The sequence below is a fragment of the Phalacrocorax aristotelis genome, unplaced genomic scaffold (genome assembly GCF_949628215.1).
Source record: "Phalacrocorax aristotelis unplaced genomic scaffold, bGulAri2.1 scaffold_57, whole genome shotgun sequence".
NCBI lineage: Eukaryota > Metazoa > Chordata > Aves > Suliformes > Phalacrocoracidae > Phalacrocorax > Phalacrocorax aristotelis.
In genome coordinates this window covers 448,929-474,253 of record NW_027441133.1, presented here as the reverse complement: position 1 = coordinate 474,253, position 25,325 = coordinate 448,929, and the positions used below count along the sequence as shown (strand labels likewise).

Here is a 25,325-nt window from a genome sequence, read left to right as displayed (position 1 = left end):
CTTTTATTATTTATTCCTATTATATTAATCATAGGAATAATATTATTTCATGTGATTATTTCATGTGATAAATTGTTGGTCTTGCAAATTTATTAGCCTTAATTAGATACTTGATATCAGACAATTTACTTGCTGCTAGACATCATGCGTTCCTTTCGGAACAAAACAGAAACTTCCGTCGACTCCTTCGCAGCTGCCTTTGCCATCCCTTGGAGTTTCGTGAAGCTGATTAAAGGGTTTTGGCTTCTAGATCACAATGATTATGACGTAAGTATGTGACAGTTTAGTTAGGCAAACATTGCAGTACAAAGCCATGATCTATCAAATGGTTTTTAAAAATTGGTGCTTAGCTAATAACAGGTGATAAACCATGGGAAGCTTTTTTTGTACTTCTGCTCCAGCAGCACCTTCAGCAAGACGTGATGATCTGCAGTTGGTTTCCGTTACGTTGGCAGGAAATGGATTAAGGCAGTGACGAAGCCGCCTTTAATAATGCTTGACACGTGACTTGCCAAAGCCATCTGTTTGGGTTGTTTCCAGCAGAGCAGGCGCGCACTTTCTCAGAAGCAGTGGTTTGGGTACTTTAAATATTCAAAATACCATCCCGGCAGCGTGATTTGAGGTGGAAGACTGCAAAAATGACTTTTCCATCTAATTCATGTTCCTGCTGATGCTGAATGGTGTTCCTTGCCTGTCACGATGTCAGTATAACCTGCTTGCCTGGGAGAATAACCTGTAGTTATAGAAGGTGATGTTTGCATACGGAGATTTGGTGGTCCTAGAAAAGTGAGAATCGCTCCTTTTAAAAGACTCACTTTGTTCCGTACGGCTCACTGAATATTTTTTGCTGCAAATCCTTCAGAATTTACATTTGCCTGTCCTGTATCAAGCCTTTCATTAGTCATCGCCTCAGTTTCTGTAACAGACCTTCACCCTCACTGAAGACACTTTTGAATAGCTTTGTTGCGTGCGTGCGTGTATATATCTCAGTAAAGCTGATCTCTGACTCCTGCAGAGCTCCCTGGCCCTGCTCTTTCATCCGGCTGCAATCAAACCTGTGTCGTGGCAACACGTGAGAGTTCCTCAGTCCCTCGTGTGCCAAGGAGAGCATGGGCGAGCCCTCAGATACACACAGACGATGAAGCCGTCGTTCTCAAGCAGTCGTGAAGTGCGGCTCTTCCTCACTGTGCTGTTGTCCAACAGGTAAAGAAATATATGCCACCATTTTGGCATGGAAATCCTGTGAAAGGTGGAGAACAAACAACAGAAATCACAAACCCCTAAATTTCCTTTAAACTTTGAGCACAATAGTTGAGGGGCATCTTTTTCGTTATCCTATTAATATTCCTTTACATCTCGAAAAATTAACTGCAGGTGCACGGCGGAGGCTTGGGCTCTGCTGCAGCAACACACCACTAAGGTAAACATGGACGAACTACTAAAACACATGTATGACATGTGTCGGGAGATGGGGCTGGTGGAAGACTTCCTGAAGCTGCCTTTCACAGGCTCCGAACAAGTAAGTGCGGGAAGAAGAAAACCTTCATCCCCCTTTGCAAAGAGAAGAGGCAGTATCGTCATCTATTGTTTTAAATGTGATATTTCTCACAGAAGTGTGTGGAGAAATTTTTATGGAACCGTGGCATTCTTTCAGTCCACCGTCTGCAGCGTGCCCACTACGTCCCAGCAGCACAGCTGACCCAGGCGATGAACGTTCATCTCACGGTAAGCGTAAAAGTTCTGCCGAGTGGGCCGGTTTCTCTCAGGGGTTACGAACCGGTTTAACAGCGCTCGGTGAGAATCCTGCTTTCCTTATCACACCATTCTTGGAAATACCAGGAACGAGCCTCTACACCTTACGTTACAGCTGAACCCAAAAGTGGAACAAAATGTTTCGCTGCTCCAACGCTGCCCTGTGAAGTTGTAAATTCAACGTTCCAGGCTGTTGTTGGCTCCACTTCTGATAGTTTGTTTGCATCTGAGGAATAAATAGATCTCTTCCCTGTCAGCCGCTCTCACCACTCAGTTATTCAGAGACGTATGTTATGGAGGGCTGGGATTATTGGAAGTTGTTTGGGTCACTGTGGAATGAAGAGAGTGTTGTGTGTATCTCTTGTACCTTGCACGCAACTCTCTCTCTCTCGCTGAGAGCAGTCGGGATGCCAATCCACAGGCAAAATTTGCACCGTGGGGTGTTCTTTTTTTGTGTTATTTCCTCAAATTATAGCGTGAGCTCTGCAGTTCCACAGCTTTCGTTTTACCACTTTTAGGACAGAAATTCCTACCTAACTTCTGTATCTCAAAATAGGCAGGTCAAAGTCTTTGTCATGGGAACTTCTGTGGTGGTTCTGTGATCCACTTGCTGTTTTGGGGAACCATAGTTCTCCAGGGCAGCAAACTTACCCAGGTGGGTTTGGAAGGTTTAGGTCCTGCGTTTGAAAGCTTCCATCCAGGGGGAAGGGGTGTGTAGGTAGCTTTCTCTTCCTCATTTTAATCCTCACTTCCTTTTGTCCAACGTAACCCGCCGTTGCCCTGGAGATTCAGTCACCTGGGGCAGTGGCGTTTCAGGAAAAACAAGGGCAAGGCTGCTGTTTTGTCAGCCACGTGAAACTTGTGGGTGCTGACGAGCGTGTCAGAATCAGGTTCTGCAGAGTGCGGGAATGGTTTTAAGTTATAGCTGTAGGTTCTGTTGTTATTCCAGTCTTCCTTCGGCTTGGCTAAAAATACCGGGTGAAGCTGGTGTGCACTGATGGTCAGAACTGGCTGCTGTTCTGTGCCGCGGGTGTATTTTACTGCACCTGTAGAGGAAACATATTCACTAATTTGAAATAGCACCGAGAGTTCCGTGCAATGAACTCCTTGTCATTAGTTACCTTCTTGCTTTACGCTTTTTGTTCACCAGAACGATCGTGCTCCTCGCTGGAGACAGAGAGCAGTTGCCAGAAATTCTCTGTCAGCAAAACACGGCAAGACCCTTCCTAGAGGTCCGAGGCAGCTGGCTGCAGGGAGAGCCAAGCCTTCCCATCTGCCTTCATCCGGACCAAGAGGAGGTAATTTTGGGGGGGAACATAACGCACAACTAACCATCGCTTTGATTGCACCAGGCTGATCGTTTTTCCCTCGTGCTTTACAGCCGCAAGACCAAAGCCGTTCTCAACGGTAACAAAACCAGCTAATGCAGGATATGTGGATCCAAGAGCACCTTTCAGCAGTCGTGTATTGGCCAAAGGTAGGGAGTTATGGGTAGGAAACGAGCAGAAGCCCAGTTGAGAGAGAGTTTTTTCTGTTATGATAATGTTTGTTATGCAAGATACATATATTTACATTATGTTAAATGTGTTTAGAGAATTTAAGAGAGCTGAAACTAAAACAATGATGAGCATCAAGCTATTGGTGTACACATCTTGCTAGACTTGATTGTGTGATCAAATAATGATCTCTTCCCACTTGCTGACACCTTTCTGCTTTGTTTCTGCCTCTTTTACTTAAAAATAGGCAGAATGATAAAGAGCAGGAAAGAGGCCAGTAGCTGTCAGATGATTTTCCTACAGGTGGTAGGGCCAAATCAACCTCAGTTCTGGTATATTTGGACTTGAGGGCAATGAAGGTCAGTTACTGTCCTTCTGTCATGAGAAAAGACCAAGACCTTGGTCAGATCGTACTACAAGGACATGCCCAGCGTGCACATCAGGCCGCAGATAACTAAGTAGTTTAATCCCCCATCAGAACCCCTTCTCATGGAAGATGACTCTCAGGGTTGTCAGCACCCTCCATTTATTTGCTGCAATTCATCCCTTCCCATGTTACCAACAATAGTCTCTTGTGAGTTGTTAGGCAATGCTTGTAACCTCTTAGTCTAGGCCAGTCGGAAAATGCTATGAAATAATAGAATTTCACATAGTAAGGTAGCATTTGTTTCTTACGTTGTTGGTACTTTTGTCTTCTGTGCAAAACTTGCAGGTTTCCATCGCAGGAATCCTGTTCTCACCAAAGCAGTCACGATAACGAGTGCCTTTGGATGCTCGGAGAGAAATGTTCTGCGGTTCCTTCTGAATGACATCTGTTCCTCAAATAAAAAGCGTTTCCCAATGCACCGTGCTGTGTGGGTGACCCATACGTGAGGCAGAGGGAAAAATGCAGGTGGCGGTTCCTGATGTGCCTGTTGGTTCAGGTCACTCACTCCTGGGCTGTGCATCACCCGGCGTGGTTCAAGAGCAGGCTTATCCCACAGCAGCCATGGGTGTGGTGTGCCTTGCTCTTGAACTGGGTTTAAACCCAGACTAGACCATGACTTATTAGTGAAAGCCTGATTGCTGGTAGTTTGATACTATGGCCGTAATTTGAATACAGACAGAGAGAAGGATGCAGGAAGGAGGTGTGTGACTTCTGTGAACACCGACAGCACAAGCGTGTGTGACCCTAGGAATCCAGGGCACAGCAAAGCCTTTGCTTCTGATCCAGCCTATTGGTCTGAGAGGAGCTTCCTAAAGGACGAGAACGGCATGCTCATCTCCGCAGGATCCAGCAGTTCCGTGGGCCAGGTAAGCCTTGAGTCAAAGAACCAGCTGGAAGCAGCTGTCACTAATACGCAGCTGGAGGCCGGTCAGTTCCTTTATCTCCCGTTACTAACACTCATGAGAGTGTAACGCAAAAGACTGGCATTTATCACTTTCCTGGTGTGAAGCAGTGGCTAGATTTTATCTGTGTTTCTGTCCTCCTGGAACTGAGTGTTACTGTCAAGTGTGCTTGCCAGTCTTGATTGCTAATTTAAACTGCTAGTGAGGGCTCTCCTGGCAGAGAGCAGTGCTTGTGAGTGCATTTGCCTGCTCGCTTATGAAGAGGAGGCACTTGATGGTTTGTTAGAGAGAGGTCTCTGGTGACCATGGTCAGGGAGTGCTGGAGAGCTCCTGGCACGGTTATAACGCCACTCTGCCGGCGTACGGTCAGACGGGCTCAGGGGAGAGCCCATGAGCGACGATCGGATATGGTGCGAACAGAGGCTGGGTGCCCGTTGTGCGCCAAGAGCTCTTCAAAGCCCCCCGCACTCGGGAGAACCACAAGCAGTGCCAGGTGGGATTAGCACAAAGTGATGCTACATGGAGTAAATGGGTCGCACTGATCACCCAGCAGGCTTGAGTAGGGAACCCCAGTGGCCCAGGAGTCTTGGAAGTGACCATGGGCTGGCCAGAAGGCAAAGACTTTGGAATATCACCAGAGGAGGGGGTGACATGTGCTGAAGAGGCCCCACTGTATCTCAGAAGATGAAAAGCAATACGCCCTGTTCATTGTAAGCGGCATGTGCTTACAATGGTGGATGCAACGACCGGCTGGCTGGAAACATATCCCATCCCCCACGCCACTGCCCAGACACCATCCTGGGTCTGGAAAAACAAGTCCTGTGGTGACATGGCACCCCAGAGAGAACCGAGTCAGACAACGGACTAATTTCCAAAACAACCTCATAGACAGCTGGGCCTCTGGGAAAATGGAGGGGTACAATGGACTGTTAAAAACTACGCTGAGAGCAATGGGGGGTGGGACATTCAGGCCCTGGGGTGCACATTTGGCCAAAGCCACGTGGTTAGTCAACAGGAGGGGATCTGCCAGGCGAGCTGGCCCTGCCCAGTCAGAAATCCTACATCCTGTGGGAGGGGATGGAGTCCCTGTAGCGCACGCAAAAAGTACGCTGGGCAACACAGTCTGGGTCCTCCCTGCCTCAGGCAAAGGCAAAGCCATTCGTGGGATTGCTTTTGCTCGAGGACCTGGGCGCACTTGGTGTGTGATGCGGGAGGACGGAGAAGTCCGACGTGTGCCTCAAGGGGGGTTGATTTTGGGCGAAAACAGGCAATGAACTGAATGGGGCAATGCAAACTGCTATATAATACTGTGTGTCACCTCTGTGTTGTATCCACGATACCAGAGTACGAGCCTCCCAAGCCACGGAAGATAAACTGCGACACAAGCAGAGTGCAGCAGTGACGGAAGGATGCCTGACTCGGCGTGCAGCAGCCCAGGTAGGGGACCTGGGCATGGCGTGAGCGGTGTGGAATAAGGGGAGGCAGCTGTGCTGGTTTTGGCTGAGAAGGGGTTAATTCTCCTCACCGTGGGGGGCGGCTGCCTTTCCGGCTTCCCGCGCTCTGCCGCGGGGGGGTGGGGGTGGGGCTGGGAGGGGCGGGGCCGCGGTGGGGGCTGACCCCGACTGGCCAGTGGCATGTTCACTCCGTACCACGTGACACCACGACCAGGATATTAAGGGGGGGGGTGAGGTGGGGTGGGGGGGGCAGTTGCGGCTCGGGAGCGGCGCGGCGTCGGGTCGGCGGTGGGTGAGCGGCTGCGGCGCGTGGGGTTTGTTCCGGCGGTTGGTTCCCCCTCTCCCCCTCCCCCCCCCCCTCTCCCGCCCCCCCCTTTCCCCCCACCCCGCGGGGCTTTGCGCCTCTCGTTGTTCTCCTTTCCATTGCATTTCTGTTGTTGTTTCTTTTAATTTCATTTATGAAACTGCTCTTATCCGAACCCACGAGCGTTACCCTTCTGATTCCCTCCCCCATCTACCGGTGGGGGAGGGGGCGAGCGACTGTGTGGGGCTGAGCTGCCGGCCAAACCACCACAGGCCCTAGAAGTGAAGGTTTGGAGTTTAAAACGGAGGCTTTTAGCTTTCAAAGTGGGGTATGGACCCTGAAAGTGAGGGTTTGGAATATAAAAATGAGGCTTTGTGTGGAAAAGATAGGTTTGGAGCTTAAAAGTGAGGGTTTGGGACTCCTAAATGAGGCTTTGTGCCTTAAAAGTGGGGTTTGGACCCACAAGACAGGGTTTGGCTGTTAAAAAAGGAGGCTTTGTGCCTTAAATGAGGGATTTCAACCTTGAAAGTGAGGGTTTGGAACTGAAAAATGAGGCTTTGAGTGTTGAAAGACGGGCTTGGGACATAAAGCCCTCCCTTCTAGCATCGAATCCTGTCTATTAATGCTCAAATCATGATTTTTTCATTCCAAACGGTACGTTTGAGAGTCAAACCCCCTTGTTTAAGGCTCAAAGCCTCATTTTTATGTGCCAGACCCTCACATTCAGGTTTCAAACCCCTCTTTTAACACTCAAAGCCTCATTTCTAGGTGCCAAAGTTTCACTTTTAGCACCCAAACCTGAGCTCGCTTTTAGGAGCCAAGACCTCATTTTTTATGTCCAAAGCCCTATTTCCACCAGCAAAGCCTCATTTTTAGATCCCAAACCCTCACGTTCAGGGTCCAAACCCCTCTTATTATGCTCAAAGCCTCATTTTTACCACCCAAAGCCTCACTTTCAGTGTCTAAACCCGTTTTAAACCTTGCAGCCTCCGCTTATGGGGCCCGCAGCCTCTGCTTATAGGGTCCTGCCAACCCTCATTTTTTTGAGTTCCAAACCCCTCTTTTAAGGCTCAAAGCCTCCTCTTAAGGTCCCAGACCCTCTCTCTCAGGGTGCAAACCTGTCATATTTACTCTCAAAGCCTCTTTTATAGCTTGCAAAGCCTCACGTTTAGCTGCCAAACACGTCTTTTAAGGCTCAAAGCCTCAGTTTTCTTTTCTAAACCGCCACTTTCAGGGTCCAAACTGCTCTATTAAGCATTAAAACCTCACTTTTAGGTATGAAAACCTCATTTGTAATGTCCAAAGCCCTATTTTCAACTGCCAACCCTCATTTGTAGATCCCAAACCCTCACTTTGAGGGTCGAAACGCCTCTTTTAAGGCCCAAAGCCTTATTTTAGGTCCCAAAGCCTCATTTTTTTTTTTGTTCCAAACCCCTGTTTTAAGGCTCAAAGCTTCATTTTTAAATCCCAAACCCTCACATTCACGGTCCAAACCTGTCTTTTAGGTTCAAAGCCTCAGTTTTAGGTCTCAATGCCACACTTTCAGGGTCCAAACCCCTCTTTTAAGGCTCAAAGCCTTATTTTAAGACCCAAACCCTCATTTTTGGTGTTCCAAATCCCTGTTTTAAGGCTAAAAGCCTCCTTTCCATATCCCAAACCCTCACTTTTCAGGTCCAAACCTGTCTTTTTTAGGGTCAAACCCTCATTCTTAGGTCCCAAGCCCTCACTTTTAGGGACCAAACCCCAGTTTTAAAGGTCAGAGCCTCAGTTTTACCACCCAAAGCCACACTCCAAGCATCCAGACCCCTCTTTTAATGCTCAGTGCCTCCTTTAAAGTCCCAAAGCCTCACTTGTAGCATCCAAAAGCTCACTTTGAAGTGCCAAAACCTCATTTTTAGTGTCCAAAGCCCTTTTTTCACCTGCAAAGCCTCAGTTTTAGGTCCCAAAGCCTCACTTTCAGGGTCCAAACCCCTCTTAATACTCAGTGGCCTCCTTTTTAGGTCCCAAAGCCTCCCATTTAGCATCAAATCCGCTCTATTAATGCTCAAACAGTCATTTTTTAGTTCTAAACCGTGCGTTTCAGTCCAAACCCCTTGATTAATCCTCAAAGCCTCATTTTTAACAGCCAAGAGGGGCCCAAAGCCCTTTTTTAATGCTCAGTGCCTCCTTTAAAGCCCCAAGCCCTCACATTTAGGTACTAAAACCTCATTTTTATTATCCAAGCCTCATTTTTATATCCCAAACCTTTACTGTTGGCATCGAATGTGGTCTCTTAATGCTCAAACCGTCATTTTCTCTTTCCACACCGAGTTTTAGAGCCCAAAGCCATCTTTTAACGCACAAAGCCTCATTTAGTGGTCCCAAACCCTCGCTGTTAGGGTCCAAACCTGACGTGAGGCTCTTCGCTCTTGCTGCAAAAGCTATTTCAAATCACAGCTTTGAATAAGAAACACTCTACTAGGTTTGTTCCAAGTTCATTCATCATCCACTTGTTTCTTTCAATATCTGATCATTTCTATTCAAGCCAAGTAAGAACAGGGTCTCTCCCAATGTCAGGCAACACTGGACCTGTCCAGCAAGCGTCAGTCATAGTAGAGAGACAGTAAAAAGCTGAGTATTGTAAAACTCCTGCTTCGGCCCTACTGGTGAGAGAACTTTTGAAGGGAAATATTTCTGACCTTCAAGTCAGTCAAAAGCCAGGAAGGGTAGGTGCTTTTTAATGGGGGGAAACCTTGTCAGGTGCTGCATAACGCTGTTTCAGGAGCAGCTTTGGAGCGTCTCTTTGTTAGGAAGTCTATTTTCCCTATTGCGTCACCACACTGTCGCTGCAGGGTGTCCAGTTGAGAGCGGCATGATGTAAAATGGTGGGCTTCACGGTACCATTACCCTGTGAGTTTGCTGAGAGTAAAACAAGTTTTCTGGTTTTACGGTAGAGCACGTAGTTACCTAATTCTCCACTTTGACTAGAAGGCCTTGAAAAATAACTTTTGTTGGCCAGAGTGAAAAAGAACCTCTCCCCACCCCCCACCCCCCGCTTTACAGTGCCTGTAAGATTGTGCTGGTTTTGGCTGAGAAGGGGTTAATTCTCCTCACCGTGGGGGGCGGCTGCCTTTCCGGCTTCCCGCGCTCTGCCGCGGGGGGGGGGGGGGGCTGGGAGGGGCGGGGCCGCGGTGGGGGCGGCTGACCCCGACTGGCCAGTGGCAGGTTCATTCCATACCACGTGACACCATGACCAGTATATTGAGGGGGGGCAGTGGCAGCGCGGAGGCGGCGCGGCGTTGGGTCGGCGGGCGGCTGCGGCGCGTGCGGTTCGTTCCGGCGGTTCGTTCCCCTTCTCCCCTCCCTTCCCCCCTCCCCCGGGGCTTTGCGCCTCTCGTTGTTCTCCTTTACATTGCATTTCTACTGTTGTTTCTTTTAATTTTAATTATTAAACTGCTCTTATCCCAACCCACGAGCGTTACCCTTCTGATTCTCTCCCCCATCTACCGGTGGGGGGGGGGGCGAGCGACTGTGTGGGGCTGAGCTGCCACTAAACCACGACAAACCCCCACCCCCAGGAGTAACTACTGCAGCTTTTCAAATCTGTGGCCACAAAAGTACCATATTGCATACTGCGAAAGCATACTACATTTATAAAAGTATAATGTTAAATTTACCTTGCAATATCCATGGAATTTTCTCTTATACTTTGTTATTCCTCATACTGGAAAATTCCATGGTATATCTTCAAAGACTCCTGTTAAGAGAGAGGACATTGATATAATTTCTGGTTAGGTGACAACCAGCGGTCAGTCAACACAGTGACATTACTAACCTAATGTCACTCTGTAGAGATAATCCTCATGGAGTGTGTCATTAGAGACAAGTTTTGCCTGTAGAAGTGTTTTTACAAAGAATGCTTTTGTGTGCTGTGAATAAGTGACATAAACACATCACTGGTGGGTGACTTAACAGTTGACATGGTAATAAATAATGTGGAAATCACTGTCAGGGAATTCTGCATCATTTGTTGCAGTCATGTATGTGACACTGTGTTAGTTTGTTACCCTCTGGCAGGAGTAACTTAGAGACCTCTCTGCGTCTAGCTTTGTGACTACCCTCAGTCGTCTTATTAATTGTGCGTTCCTTGTTTCGTGCTGCATCTTAAGCTGGACAGATACAGTTACACGGCGAGATTTTTAATCCCACTTGTGCTGTATTATCAGTATTTTTTCATTGTTGAGGATTCTTAATTTTAGGTCAAAGACCGTGTTACTCTGACTTGGTCAACGGTTAGCTAGTCAATTTTTGACAGCAAAAATGATTACCTAGACTGAAGGTCAATACTACAGAAGTAGTGGAGCTCACATTGCCCTGTCCTAATCAATTGAACTATACTAGACAATTCAAGGTTGTAATAATACTCAATCATGTTTAAGATGTAAACAAAGTGGAATTTGGGAATTAAGCTACATAACTGTGATGGGATAGATAATTCTGTGTTTTATTCAGGGGTGTGAAGAAAGTGCAAGTAGACTGCCACTGCACCCTGCTGTAGACTGTAATTGCACACAGGCATTGGCCAAAGACTGACAGCCCTGCCAGTATGTCGGTGTGTCGCCACCGGCTGCGGTGGAATTCCTACTAATTTGCACCGGCACGAGTAAAGGGGAATTTGACCCACATTTCTTGGTTAGTTAACTAGTCTGCTACTTAAAGGCTGTCACCTGCCCTGTTGAATTCGTTGCTGCTGCACAACAGTAAGAACTGCTGTTATATTTTGTTCCCGCGGTCTTTCATGACTAGTTGCTTGCTACTGCTCTTGGGTGTTAATCTACGGTGGGCCTCAGTTAACTTCACAGCTGCCAAGGTGAAAATATTGCTTGCAAAAGCAATTCTGATGGTTATGAAAGAGCAGTCACTTCTTTTAAATATATTTAAAACTTTTAATTTCAGTGCAAGTACAGCAATTTACTTCAGCTGAGAATGTGGCTAATTGTTGTATTTGTGTTCTATTTGTACAGTCAGAAATGATGCTGCAGTACCGTGTCTCGGGGAGAAGGTAAGCCATCCACGGGAAACTTCCATGCAATATTCCTTGAAACATTGTCAGAACATTGTTTCAACTGTTCTGTTCTTTAAGAACCACATGTTTCAAAGACCTCTCTAAACTTTCTAATCTCCTTATGTGGAGCTTTGTAGCACTTTACATTACCTGACTTTTGTGTAGAAGATTCATTTAAAGCACACAAAAATAGAGGGGGTTTCCCTTTTTTTACCAGTGACTTTCTTCAGGATCCTGTGTTTCACTAGTTTTAATACTGTCTAGGCATCGCTGTTTATCTCTTAAAGCTGGCTCTGATAGATAGCTTGCTGCGGACAGATGTAGATTACTTAAACTTTTCCCTACTAGTATTTTCTTACAGCTTTTTATGTTCACTGCGAAGTCTGACTTGGACTCAAACCTAGAAATTACAAGGGTCAAGGAAGTCATCAGCTGACTGTCAGTTTTACGTATGTGTTTGCTGAAGCTCGCTCTCAAAATGAAAAACAAATTCTTTTCCAGGTATCCTGCTTAATAGTCATTTGCAAAGCAGTAAAAATAGATGCCCTGTTTAGAAATTAAATAGCTCCAGAGTCTGGCCTGGCTTTACAGACCAGCCTGCACATGAATCTTCAGGTAAACAGAATAACTTAAGTAAACATACTTCTCTGAATGGGTAAACTTCAAAAAATTAATTATAACCACAATGTGATTTAAAATTTTTTCATGTTGTTAAAATAGTTGATATTCATACCTTAAACAATGATACTTGCTCCAATCTCTTGCCCAGTTTGCTGTTACTCAGGGACTCACTTAATTGTGTTGCTTTGTCAAGTGTTTTCTCCCAGTTTGTTCTGTAAATGAAACCTATAGTGTACAGCCGTGCTTATGTCTGTAGTGTCTTGCCTATATGTGAGGCTTTATTTATATTATACTTTTCTTTCCTCTGAGAGATTAAATCTGTGACAATTAAAACTGATGCCAGCTTTGGTCTGTGGGTTAGCTGAGGTGTTTGAAGTATGCAAGGGGAGGTGATACACCAAGTGGCCAAGCTGCCAGGTAGCCTGTTCATTGGATGCTGTGGGCCTGGGTTCCAGCACCCATCAGAGGAATCAGAGGTCTCTTAATCCCACTCTTCCCCACCCCACCTACTTTTTGTGGAAGTGATGGGGAATGTTTGCTGGCATGAGTTTCATGTGGGAGGCATATATCGTAAAATATCACTTTAAATTGTATAAGAAATCAAACGGGAACAATTACTCGTGAAGTCAACATCGATTTTAGATTTAAGTCTGCCATGATTTTGAGGAACTCAGGTTTTTTTGTTTGTTTCCTTCAATATGGACTGGAGGTGGAGTGATAAATGTGAACCCGTCTGTTATTGGGGAGGGTAATGTCATATTGCCTTGAAACTACGTAATGTTCTTTAATTTGAATTATAAGCAGATATTATTTCTGTAGCTATGATTTGGTCTCCTTCCCACTATGGATGCAGTATGTGAAGACCCTGAATCTACCTGGAAAATCACATTATAGATCAGAGTTAAGTGCTTTGTTACCTTTCACAGAGACTTCTGCATTACATTCAGTCGTCGTTCTTCATTGTGTTGCTGTGGGTTGTGGTTTTTTTTTAGTGCTGTGAAAGATTCCAGCATGCTTTTTAGCCACTGGTGAAACTGGTTAAGGTAATTAGCGATGAGTGGTTTTGGTTACTTGGATTATTTATATCTTTCACTTATTGTACAGATATGAACATAAAAGCCTTTAAGCCTAACACCTCTGTAATAAAAGGATCTTGATTTAAGTAATATTTTTAAGATGGGGCCTCCGTAGTTATAAAGGAACTCAGGGGTAAGAATTGCAGATGATTCTTTTCTGTTCTAATAGGAGCTCTTCTAATTTTTTTGACACGGTTGTGGTGCAATCATGCAGGCAGGTGCAGAGTATGCTGGCATGTACATAAGGAACCCATTTACTGAGTCACTGTCACTTTAACAGCAGGGAGCTTGACTCCCTGAGGTGCCTCTAAAGCATTTCGGGATCACTGAGTCAGGACTAAATAACACCCAGCTGCGTAAGAACAAACACCTGTCAGATAATGCAGCTAATAGCTGGCTTAGTTATCAGTGCCCTTCTCTATCTGCCTCCTCTTCCCCCTGTCTTTCTGAATGTATGATGCATTTCCCACAACGTCATGTTTAAAAGCCTCAATAATCCTGTAATGGCAGCTGATGGACACCTTTTATATGTTGATTCCTTCTTGCCGCGGTTTCAGAAAGATGGTGAAAGTTTGCATGATGAAATCTTTGTTTCAAGTGAGAGACCTCAAAAGACCCCCCCTGCAGCGCTGCGTCCAGCTCTGGGGTCCTCAGCACAAGAAGGACGTGGACCTGCTGGAGCGGGTCCAGAGGAGGGCACAAAAATGCTCCGAGGGCTGGAGCCCCTCTGCTGTGAGGCCAGGCCGAGGCAGCTGGGGTTGCTCAGCCTGGAGAAGAGAAGGCTGCGGGAAGACCTTGTTGCAGCCTTTCCGTACTTAAAGGGGGCTAATACGAAAGACGGGGACAGACTTTTTGGTAGGGCCTGTGGTAATAGGACAAGGGGTAACGGTTTTAAACTAAAAGAGGGTAGATTTAGACTAGATATAAGGAAGAAATTTTTTTATAATGAGGGTGGTGAGCCACTGGCACACGTTGCTCAGAGAAGTGGGAGATGCCCCATCCCTGATGATGAGGCCGGGGCTTTCCGACTGCTGGAGCAGAGCAGCCACTGCTGCTGTTCGCACCCTTACTTTGGCACCCTTGCTGCCTTGCTGTGAGCGCTGTCACGTGCACAGTTGCCGACAGACAGAGCCCTCGGCAACAGGGAACGGCCATGACCATCTATGACCACAGGTCAGATTCGATTAGGATATAGCGGAGTCCTGCCGGGGGGCCGATGAAGTCGGTCCTCCTCGGAGCAGTGGTTCCTGCAGTCAGGGGCTCTCCCGTTACGTCGGGATGCCACCTAAGGCAACTCCTTGAGGTGGAGACCCCTCAGCTGCTTTGGTGAGTGACTGCGCATTCTGGATCCTCATTCTTAAGAATAACCTTAAGAATTCCCAAGTCAGATGAGCAGTGATAGTTCCCGCCTGGCGTCCTGACCCTGTGATTACCTAATGTTTCCTGAGAGTTAAATCGCCTCATCCTGCCCTAGCAGCTACTTGGCCGCCTGGGACATCACAGGTGCCTGCACATGCTGGGCTCCCGTTCCACTCCTGCCTTCAAAGCCACTCAGCTACAAGTGGCATCACAAGCCAGGCTCAGAGTCCTGCCCTAGCACCTACTCAGCCACCTGGGACTTCGCCTCCACCGGAGAGACCAGGTGCCCTCGAGGTTACACGCTGCACTACTAAGTGTTGTACAGCCAGAGCTACTTCTAGGTTTCTAGCTTTGAACTTGTTTGCAGTAAGAACAATGATGGTAATTACAATAATGATGATGCAAAGAAGAACCCGGGTTTTAATAAATGGGCTGATATGGCTATCAAAGAAAAGGCCAAAGTCCCAGACCCGTGAGCTCTCCCAGCGTAATGTATTCCTCCTCCTTACCAACCCTGCCGACTGCATTCTTGCCACTGGCGCAGTCTCTCCAGGAGACTCGGAATGGATCTAAAAATAGAGAGTTATCATTCTTTTTTAAGTAAATTGGGCAGAGCCAGGTTCTGCCTTAGCACCTAGGTTTGTCACAGCTCTTGGCCATTCCTGGATGCTGCAACACACAGGTAATGCCATTCCGGCAAGGCCTGGTGGGGTGGTGGGATGCCCCGACGGTCAAGGAGCGACCTACGCTGCTTGTACTTGGCGGGGAATGTGCTGGGATTTCCGCAATATCCGTGCCCCACTGCTAGGAGGAAGCCCTGTGGTCTGCTCTGAGGGCACAGGGGTGCAGTTCATTTCCACTGTGAGGATGCTAAAGGCAGCGTTTGTGACGGATGCATGTCCCAAGGGTCCTTAAACACGCGTTTGGGGGGGGCAAGGGTGCTCTGCCCTGGGCGTGGATGGCAAGGGGTGAGCAGCGGGAGCTGCAGCGGGACCTGCGTGGGAGCAGCACAGGTGCTGCTGGGGCCGGTTGGAGACGGTTCCCACCAGCTCCAAAAGAGATGTGAACAGCCATCGCCTGCCAAACCTCTGCCAGTCGGGGCAGCCCGCTGCCCCCCGCTCCAGACATGTTGGGTGAGAGAGGCAGGAAGAAGCAGGGAAGGGCAGAAGGAAGCCCCTAAGCACTTACAGCCCGGTGTCGCCATGTGGGGAGATGGCGGGGGTGAGCCCCAGCGTGGGGAACCCCCTCCTGGTCAGGAGACAGTGAGGTGGGGGCAGCCCCCTGGAGCCCCTGCCCACTGCAAAGCCCCCTGGCAGGGCCTGGGCGGGTGGGGAGGGGGTGGGCTGTGTGCAGCCCCTCTGTGACACGGTCTGGGGTCACAATGGGAAAGCCCCCTTTTCCCGGGTCGTGACCAGCATCCACCCCACACACCCCGGCGAGGCAGAGGTGACTCCAGGTGCTGGGAGCTGCTCTCGCCACCGCGCTGCTCCGGAGGAGCTGCTCTGCAGCGAGGAGGAGAAGGCGGAGAGAGGCAGTGCCACAGCACTGGGGCTGGTGAAGGGCACACGAGGAAGAGGAGGAGAGCAGAGAGGAGGCGGCTTTTTGCAGGAAGCAAGAACGCCACTGGCCAGCCACCTGCTGCAGTTGTTGACCTGGAGCAAGGGTGGAACTAAGATGGCAGACGACCGCTTCTTGCGGCCTCACTTGTGTCCAACGATTAAGAAGCTCAAGAGTTCTGGTAAGGCCTTCGGACCCAATTGCGTAAGCGTTGCCGGGTCAAGGCCATCTCTGAAAACAGGCGTGGAAAGCCCGAGGGCTGTGGGGGTGTCTGCTCAGGGCTGGTGACTGCAAGGAGGGACCAGCCTGACCATGCCTAAGGGCTGGGGGGCTGATCCGGCAGCTCCTGGTTCTCTTCCTGACGTGGCCCCTGCCTTCCTGGGGCACCCCGGGCAGAAGTCCGTGGCCCCAAAGGGCTGCTCCTTGCCGGGTGGTGGGCGGTGCCACCCTGAGCTCGTGTGTGAACGGGAGAGCTGAAGGTGCTCGTGGGCCGTGTGGAGTTGGTCTGTTTGGAGGTGCGACACAGGGAAACTGGCCCCTGCTGGGGAGCCACCAGGGCCTGCCCTGAGCGTCTGAGGTTCTGTGGAGCACAGCACCCTGCCCTCGCTGACGTGGCAATGCGCTGCTGGTTTCCCATGGCAGCGGGTCACAGCCTGGAGAGCTGCGCCTGAAAGGAAAGGAGCCATCTTGGAGGCAGGCTGAGGTGTCCTTTGGTTCTTGCCGGGCTCTAGAGAGGCCATCTGAAATGCCTGTGCTCAAACTGCTTCGGTCCCTGGGCAGGAGCGGGCTGAATGGTTTTGAGGTTGCTGCTTCAGAGCATGACATATCTTCCCCTTGTTTTTCCAGAGTTTGCTAAGATTTGGGCCAGCTCCTCATGGTACCTCAGCCAACAGCTGGCTCTCCACCAGGTGGGGCTTACCTCCTTCTCCTCCCCTCACATCCTGATGAAGGCCAATGAAGTCCTGACAGCCCTTTGCCTTGGAGTGCAATTTTTCTTGCCCTTCCTTGAAAGCAGAAACGATGCCCCAGCGTGATGCTGCGATGCGCAGATGTGCCACGCACCGACACCTCTGCCTATTCAGCTGTGCAATAAGGTCCAGGCCTAGGGTCAGAAAAAGCGCTAGGCTTCTGGAGTCCCCATGGTCAGAGTTGCATGACAAAACCTGGGAGACTTCAGGGTTTATTCCAAGTGTGGGAATTCCCCGCCCCGCCTTTCGTCTTCTTGAGCCAAAGGATGGCTGTCAGCTTTTCCTGCACTATTGGGTTCTTCGTGAAGGTGAAGGTGAAGGGGAGTGAGAGGGAAAAGTGCAGATGCAGTTTGTCCTCTCCCAGGGTTTCCAAAGAGCCCGTCTCGCTCCTTTGTGCCTAGGCCTGGCCAGGGCGCTAAGCACCATCCCCATTCTCTGACAAGTCATCCCTCTGTCCCTCCAAGACTTCTTCTGATCCGCCATGTCACCTGTTTCAGGCTGTCCGCATTCCTGGACTTGGGACTTTTGTGGTTGTCAGACAGCGAGTAGCCAGCAAGGAGAAGGGCCTGGTGGTTGTGGAGAGACCCGTGTTTCATCTTGCAAACACTCTGGCGCGGGATCATGACCTCCGATACGGCTGCGTAGACATTCCTGGTAAGCAGACAGACTGAAAGGGGGGAAAGCAGGGGAAACCCAGGGCAGAAAGAGGGGTTGTTCCAAAACCCAGCGACCACGATGCCTGTGCTTTCCAGTCACTGCTGCCATTGCAGCAGCTGTCGTAGGAGCCTGGGGGGCACCGAGAGCTTGGGTCTGTGCCTGGGGTGCGTTTCTCTGATGTCCAAGAGAGCACCGAATGTGGGCACGGCTCCAATGGCCTGGCAGCCTCCAGCTTGCCGTGAGGCCTGTCACCTGTCTCCCCACCTTGTCCTGCGTCATGGCTCTTCTTCCTGCCAAGCACCTAAGACTCTCCCTTCCCCTGTCTGTATTGGAGAAGCCAGAGCCGCCTGTATCGCAGAAACCAGAGCTGTCCGTCCCGCACCTCACTTTCCACTTGGAACAGGAAGGGACGATGCGAGCTTCTCCTCGGAGCGCTGTCCCAGCTAGGCAACTCAGCAGCAATGTATTGCCTGAGGGCCTGGAAGCTGCAGACCTTTGACGGCAGCCTGCCTGGCAGCTCTGCAAGCTGGTGTGTTCCTCTTCTCTTGTTTTTCAGGTCATCAACATTTTGAGCAGCTGCCGTACGCTCGGATAGCGTCCGACAACGCTGTCTCTGAGGGCACGGTGCAGCTTTGCATGGAAAGGACCATCTTTCTTCTCCGTGCCTGCCTAGAGAAGAGCAAGAACGTTGCCCTCATTTGGAGCGACGTGGGCATGCTGATCATAGAGGGAAAAGACGTAAAAATGAGATTTTACAGAGACTTTTTGAGAAGGCTGAATGGGACTGGGCAGATGTTCCAGGCTCTTCTTGAGGTAGGATTTTCATTTTCCCAGGGCCACCCCTGGTTCTTCTGGAACGTGTCCTGGGGACTGGGGGGCTGCTTTCTCCCGCCCTGCCACGCCTTGTTCAGCCCCTTGGGCTCCTCGCGGTGCACAGTATAGCACGCTCTCTGTGGAGCGCTTCCCTTGCGTGCAATGGTCTGGCTTTGCAAGAGATACCCCCAGAGGGGCCTCACTGTGTGGCAAAAGGCCAGCGCTGATGGTGGGTGGGGAGTGCCGCTCGCCCCACTCTTCGGGGTAGGGAGCAGAGGCACAGGCAGAGCAAGGCTTGCAGAGGCCAGAGCCCTTTGCCTGCTCTGGCCCTGTGCTTGCGTTGGCCTAAGGTGGGCTGAGCAGCCAGCCCTTCCCAGCGGCCCCATCTCCCGCCATCTGTCTCCGTCCTCGTTGCAGATGTCGGAGGTGAGGGACTCGGTCATCTCACGCCATGACACCGCTGCTGCCCAGACCTCTTCTGGACGTGTTATCGTCCTACCACGGTATGTTTGCTCCTGCAGCCCTTGGCGGAGCAGGCGAGCAGCTTCTCACCTCGTGCTTGGGACGCCTGCCTTGCCGGGCACTGAGAACTGTACTCGTGATGGCATTGAGGAGGGAGTGTTTCAGAGGCCTCGTTGGCAGGGAGCTCCCTGCTTGCTCTCGTTCAGCTTGACTTCATTTGGAGGAAGACGGGACAGCGACAACGCTTTATGCCTCTGTCCTACTGTGGCCCAAGAGAGGCATTTAGGCAACATTTTCCAGCAGGCTTCTCCAGCTCTTTCTCGTTCCCATGCATGAGAGTGCCTTCTGCTTGGGGCCAAGGGGCAGAGGGGTCCAAACGGGAGCTTGCGTCTGGTGGGATTCTGCAGAGCTCTGTCTGGTACCAACATTGCTGTGCAGTGCCATCGACGACTGAGGGGAGGGAGGTGACTCCTTAAGAGCAGGAATCTGTGAGGCTCTACAAGAAACTTGGAGGACAAGATTCGCAATCTAGAGATTAGTCTGCTTGCCACGTGCACTAGGAGTAGGAGAGGTCTCATTTTCCCCAGAAGCAGCAAGGGCGTTTTGTGGGAAGACGACCATTCTCAGAGGGAGGATGGAAACACTGGCACGGGCCGACGGGGCGTCGCCTGCCCCTCCAGGCACTGGAGTTCCTGCTATGGTCCTCGTGGTTGGGCTGTCGTGGGAAACCACGCGGTGTCCTTTCTTCAGCCCGGTGCTTTCTTCCTCTTTCCAGGTACAAGCTTGAGACCGTGCCTAAAACGCCAACAGCAAAAGTGGAGCTGAGCGCACCTGTGAAGGCCACCCCAGAGCAGGGCTGGGGAAAAGGTGAAGGCACTGGAAAGAAAGGTAAGGGACCAGCGGGTTGCTGGCAGGGGGCTGTAGGTTTTCCTTCCTCCGTGTCTGCAGGGGATTAGGGCGGAGGCTACCCAGGATGCCTGGAAGAGGGAGAGGCACTTCCTGTGACTCTCTGTACCCATGACGGTAAAACTCCAGCGACCCATGGTGGAACAAGGCCTCAGGACAGCCCTGCCCCACAAACGGCCACTGGGACTGCTGACGGGCCCCTTCCCGGAGGCCTCCGCTCCCCAGCCTGTGCTGCAAACGGTGCAAGGCTCTGACCCTGCTGCTGTCCCAGGAAACACGGCTTTCATCCAAAGGGGTGAAAAGGACCACCTTCAGCAGTGTTACCACAGGCCTGAGCAGACCTGCACGTTGCTCTCGTTGCAACTGGGACATGAGAGGCACCCAGTTCCCCGACCAACACCAGGTTAATGTTCTGAAGAATCGTCTCATTTCCTCTCTCTAGAGGCTCTTGCTGAGAAGCGCCTCCTCCACCGAGCAAGGCTTTCCCCACAGCGGTTACCTGCAGTGACTGTGAAGTCAGAGCAGAGTCACAAAACTGAGAGGAGTGAGCCTCGTGCCAGGTGAGACACTTGCACAACGCGATGAGGGTGACCCCGTGCTCCCACCTCTCTGGGAGCGAGGCGCTTCTCCTGGACACAGAGGCTAGATGACCTCAACGCGTGGTTATCCCACGTTCCACTAACTCATGGTTTCTTGGTGCATGGCAAGCCTCTCGTAGCTCCTTGGGACGCTGCTGGCAGCATCGTTTCTTTCCTTGCTCCTAGCGTGCAGATCTGTTGAGGAACTAACTGCCAATGCTCACTCCAGGAGCGGAAGGCCTGTGTGGCTTTCCCTTCAGATGGAAATGACCCCGACCTTTCTGTTGGCTGAGAATAGTGTTCTGCAGTTAGGTTCTGCAGAGGGTTCCTCTGATTAACCAGAAGCCTCTTCTATGCTAACACCAGGCTTATGGCCTTGCAAAAGGGAAGGGCCCAGGAGAGCTCAGTGGCACGATTGCTTTTCACATGGGGTCGTGTCCTCCCCCTTTTTGACGCTGCATCCCCAGCACCCAACCTGCCTGTCCAGCCCGTGAGCACTCTGGATTTGGACCACTGAGCAGACTTCAGTGCGCTGACCCGGAGGGCGGAGCGGTATCTCCGGGCATAGGACGCTGTTCCTCTCATTGGTCCAGCAAGAGAGGGCCTAGACCTGGGCATCCTGAGTTACAGCGGGGCTGTTGGGCACATCTGAGCCTGACAGCCTGGGGGGTCTTCTCTGTCTCTGCGCACTTGATCACAAGGCGGCAAGCAGAGCGCATGCTGCTGCAGAAGCAGGTGCGCCACTCGGAAGCACAAGACGCAGAAGCAGCTCCTCCTGCGCTCCTGCCAACGCACCCTGTTGTGTCTTTGCAGGCAGCTGCCGCCCATCCAGGGGAGCTCCTTGAAGGAAATAGAGGCGAAAGAGAAAGTAATTCCTCTGGTTCAACCCAGAACAGTCGACTTCATTGCCAGAACGATTGAGAGCAGAGAAAAGGTACCTGACACAGGCTGCTGCAGTGAGTGTGTCGTAGCGGGCTGTAGAGAGGCCTCGCTCCATGCCTGCCGATTCTCCCAGGAGTCACTTAGCTCCCTCTTACTGGAGACGGGCTCTTGGGTGGAGCCTGCAGAAGCCCGGGAGCAAACCGATGTGGATAGATAGGCAGAAGAGAAGGGGCAGAAGGGAGGGCGGGAATGAGAAGAGCTCAGCCCTCTGCAGGGCAGACTAACGCTGCCTGCTGTTGCATTTTGGTCGCCCTGCAGAATAACCACTTGCAGAGCAAGGAGAGGCTTCCAAAACACATCAGGAAATTCTTGGGTGAAGAGGAAAAGAAGAAAAAGGAGCTGGCGAAGGCAAAAACAAGTCGAGGGCAAACCCCACCAGCAACTGAATTGAAGGCCAAGAGACAAAAGGAGACGCCCGAGGCGAAAGCTGAGCGAGAAAAGGAGACACAGAGGAGCCAGGTATTTTGAATTTGTGCCGAGAAAGAGCACTTTCTCCTCCAGGTGGGGCTGAGATTGCACGGTACCTCCAGCACCCCAGCCGTCATAGCAGCGTTGCTGCAGCGGAGCTGGGCGGGTGACGGCTGCCTTTCCTGAGCAAGAGGGGTGCCAGGGGGTTGTAGTGAAACCCTGGTGACAAGCAGGCGTCACCCCAAGGGTGTGCTGAGGTCCTGCTCCTGGTTTTCCCCATCGCACTAGGGTCCCTGCCAGAAGTGGTCTGGGGGTTTGCACGCTGGGAAGCAGCACCCTCCGGGTGTGGGGCCGTTGCATGAGAGTCTCTTCCTGTGCAGGAATCCAGTTCCTCTGACGAATTATCAGCCAGCGACCTGACGAGCACAGAGACGGAGGAGTCCAGCCTCGACCTCCTGGAAATGATGACGATGCAGGAGTGGGAAGGGGATAGCGAAGGTCCACCCACAGTCCACGAGGGTGACACTGTTCCCCCTAAGCGGTAAGAGTGCACCAGCTCCAGCCAGGGCCTGGGGCAGGGGGGTGGTGGTGGTGAGCCACCGGCAGTGGGTCAGGGAAGCCAACCCCTGAGAGCCAAGGGGCCGCAGAGCGTGCCCAGAGATTTCTCCAGCCATGGGAATGAGCTGGGCTGGAGCCCGACAGCAGGGAGCAAAGCAGGGCTTGAAACTCCTCCTGCCTCAAAGGGGCTGTGGGGCCGAATGGGGCCATGTATGTGTGGGTCTGGGTGCAGGAAGAGGCAGGAGGGTCAGAGAAACTTTGTCCTTGCTGTTGCAGGAGCTTGTCCCCACGGACACACCGGTCCCTGCAGGAGGTGGTGACGTGCATCCTGGGGCAGGTTGAGCGCAAGCGCAGCGGGCAGTGGGACGAGGAGGTGGATCTGCAGGACAAGCTCAAGTGGTAAATCTCTCCAGAGGCGGGCAGTGCTTCCTCTCCTGCAGTGCCCTTCCTCCTGCCCCCCGAAGCACCCGGGCAGAGAGGCGCTTTTCCTGGCACCCGCCTCTCGGCAGAGCCGCCTTCAGCGGCTGCGGTGGGCGCCCAGCTTGGGAGCCCCGGCTGGAGAGCAGTCTGCCCGCGCTCACACCACCTCCTCCTACTGTGTTTCTGCAGCGAGCTGGCAGTGCTGCGGTGGCATCGCTCGCGGAAAGAGGAACGCAGCAGCCAACAGCTGCGGGAAGCTGGACTCCAGCCTGCACCCCCTGCTAGGCCAGGGAAGAGGAGGGCACGACCGGTACGTGAGCTCCTGGAGGGACGGCGTCATAGCCGCCTGTAGAAAAGCAATGTTATATGGATGTCACGTCTTGCAAGACCCCCTACCGTGTGCTCAGCTGAAGGCTGAAGCACTTCTCCCATGGCTTTCTCGAGAGGCCGCGGGTTGTTCTGTCCACTTAGAAGGCAGCCTTCACTTGTGTCATCTCCAGAAACACCCCAAGGCTTGATTGGCGGTGTTTCTGATGACGATGGCACTGCCAGGCTTCTTTGGGATAGCAGGCATCTGGGTCGCTTTCAGTCCCATGGTCACTTGTCTCAGGGGTCATTGCAAAAAGGCTCTGCAGTCAGGCCTGAGAGGGCTGTGAGGGAACCGGGGCTGGTGGAGATGCTGAGAAGAAGGGGCAGGAGGGAGGGGGAGAGCTAAAATTGCACCAGCCCTGCCTGCTATGGCATTGCCGTGGTCCTGCAGGCACAGTCCCGCGTGTGCACAGAGGAGGAAGGATGCAAGCTCTGGGACTCCTTGCGCAAGAAGTACCAGCAGAAGGCAAGGGCCAAAAGTGGCACCCAAGAAGCCTTGGCAAGAAGAGCGAGACCAGTGGAGGCCCAGGTACCACAGGCAGGGAAAAACAATTAGGAAACAAGCATTGCTTTCCTGCCAGGGAGCCAGGGTGGGACGGTCCCCAAACCCGAGGAGCGTGGGGGCTGACTGTCCTTGTGTGGGGCCGTCACAGCTCGAGGCGCCTTCCCTGCTGCCCAGCAACATCTCCTGTGCTCACCCCTCTCTCTCTGTGCAGGCCTCCTGCATTTGTGGCACTGCAGAGTGGTGGGGAGAGGGCAGAGAAGAGCCCTCCGTGGATCCTGAGGAGAGCCCAGAGCACAAGTGGAGGCTTTGCCTTTGGGAGTCCTCAGCTCTGAAAAGGTGAGTGTGAGCCAGGTTCGGGGCAGACCCAGGCCAGCTGGGCCAGGCTGGTGACCCAGCTGTGGGCGGGGGAAGGAAGTCCCGGCGCGACGGGGCTGGACACGGACAGCGTCCTCTCCTATCTCATGCCATGGGAATGGCATGGGTCAGTCCTCGATGCCAGGTGCCTCTCTGCAGCCCCAAGCACAGCTGGCCCTGAGCAGTCTGTGGGGTTGAATGGGACCGTGGGGGTGACTGGGAGAGGGGAGAGGCAGGTCGAGATGTGAGGCTTTGTCCTTGCCGCGGTAGGAGCCTTTCCCCAGGAGGATTCCCCCAGCTAAGGATCTCCAAACATGCCCCGTGTTTACCCCTGCCCGGCAGCACCCTCCCTCCCTCCCTCCCTCCCTTCGACTCCCCGCAGCCCCTGGGCAAAGAGGGTGTCTTCCTGGCAGCCCTCGTGGCGTGGAGAGCAGCAGGCTGGGATTGCATTACAGGGACCATGGGGGCTGCTCTCTCCGGGCAGCAGCAGATCCCACCACACGTATCCTGTCTAGCCTTGTAGTGTTGCTCTGCCCCAATCTGTGCATACAAGACTACAGAGCTTTGTATTCCACTCCGCAGCTCTGGGGAAGCCGATGCAGTCCACGTTGGCATAGTCCCAGGAGAGCTTCTCGGGCACAGAATATTCCGAGAGAGGGGTCCAGCAAGAGCCTCCTCCAGCATGACGAGCACCAGTGCCGGCCAGCCAGGCCGCTAACACCAGTGCTTCCTTCTGTTCCATAAAGCTCCATCTGCAAACCACTGTGTCTGACACTGTGGGTCTCTTCTTGGTGGCTGTGAAAGCTGCACTGGGCAGTGGGTGAGTGTTGGTGGGGCAGGGAAAGGCCAGTGCAGGAAAGAGGGCTGCAGATCCCTGCTGGGCAGGGGATTATCGCTGGGGAGAGAGGAGGGAGGAGGAGGAAGAGTAGTGCTGGGCACCCAGGGGAGCAGACCTGAAGGGGGAAGCATCTGGAGGCTCGCACAGCCCGGGCACTGCGGGGTGCCCAGGCCAGAGCTGTGCAGGCACCACCGTGTGCCGTGGGGACACTGAAACCCCAGGCAGGACCCGTGCCGGGGGAGAGGGAAGTTATGGGGGGCAGCCTTCCAGGTGCATAGGCTGACTGTGCCAAAGCTGTGCCTGGGCTCCCGAGCCATTTATTCAACACCTCCTGGTTAGAAAGGAGGGGTGAAGCTGAGGTGAGATGGGGACACCTCCAAAAGCTCCTCTCCACACACCTGAGCTGGCATAACGCATGCTATAGGGGCCAGAAAGCAGGTTACGCATAGGAGGGAGGGAAGCCCGAGCTGCTGCTCTTGGGCACCCACACCTTGCCCGGCCTCCACGGGGACTCCATGCAGGTGGTGGCAGCGATGTTTCCAGAGCCCAGGCAGG

General features: G+C 52.0%; 1 protein-coding gene across 1 annotated transcript; it reads left to right on the top strand.

The window, feature by feature from the left end:
• Positions 1 to 360: 360 nt before the first annotated feature.
• On the top strand, positions 361 to 24,684 carry LOC142050919 (uncharacterized). Its single transcript, XM_075080129.1, has 23 exons — positions 361 to 1,203; positions 1,375 to 1,519; positions 1,612 to 1,725; positions 2,903 to 3,050; positions 3,134 to 3,229; positions 3,961 to 4,117; positions 4,424 to 4,541; positions 11,339 to 11,376; positions 15,851 to 16,173; positions 16,839 to 16,900; positions 17,458 to 17,614; positions 18,174 to 18,355; positions 18,848 to 18,933; positions 19,668 to 19,780; positions 20,241 to 20,358; positions 21,190 to 21,310; positions 21,577 to 21,777; positions 22,107 to 22,267; positions 22,561 to 22,683; positions 22,894 to 23,014; positions 23,465 to 23,602; positions 23,790 to 23,914; positions 24,515 to 24,684. Exons 1-23 carry the CDS (start codon positions 1,139 to 1,141, stop codon positions 24,648 to 24,650), a joined length of 3,048 nt encoding a protein of 1,015 aa, XP_074936230.1. The 5' UTR covers positions 361 to 1,138; the 3' UTR covers positions 24,651 to 24,684.
• Positions 24,685 to 25,325: the final 641 nt, after the last annotated feature.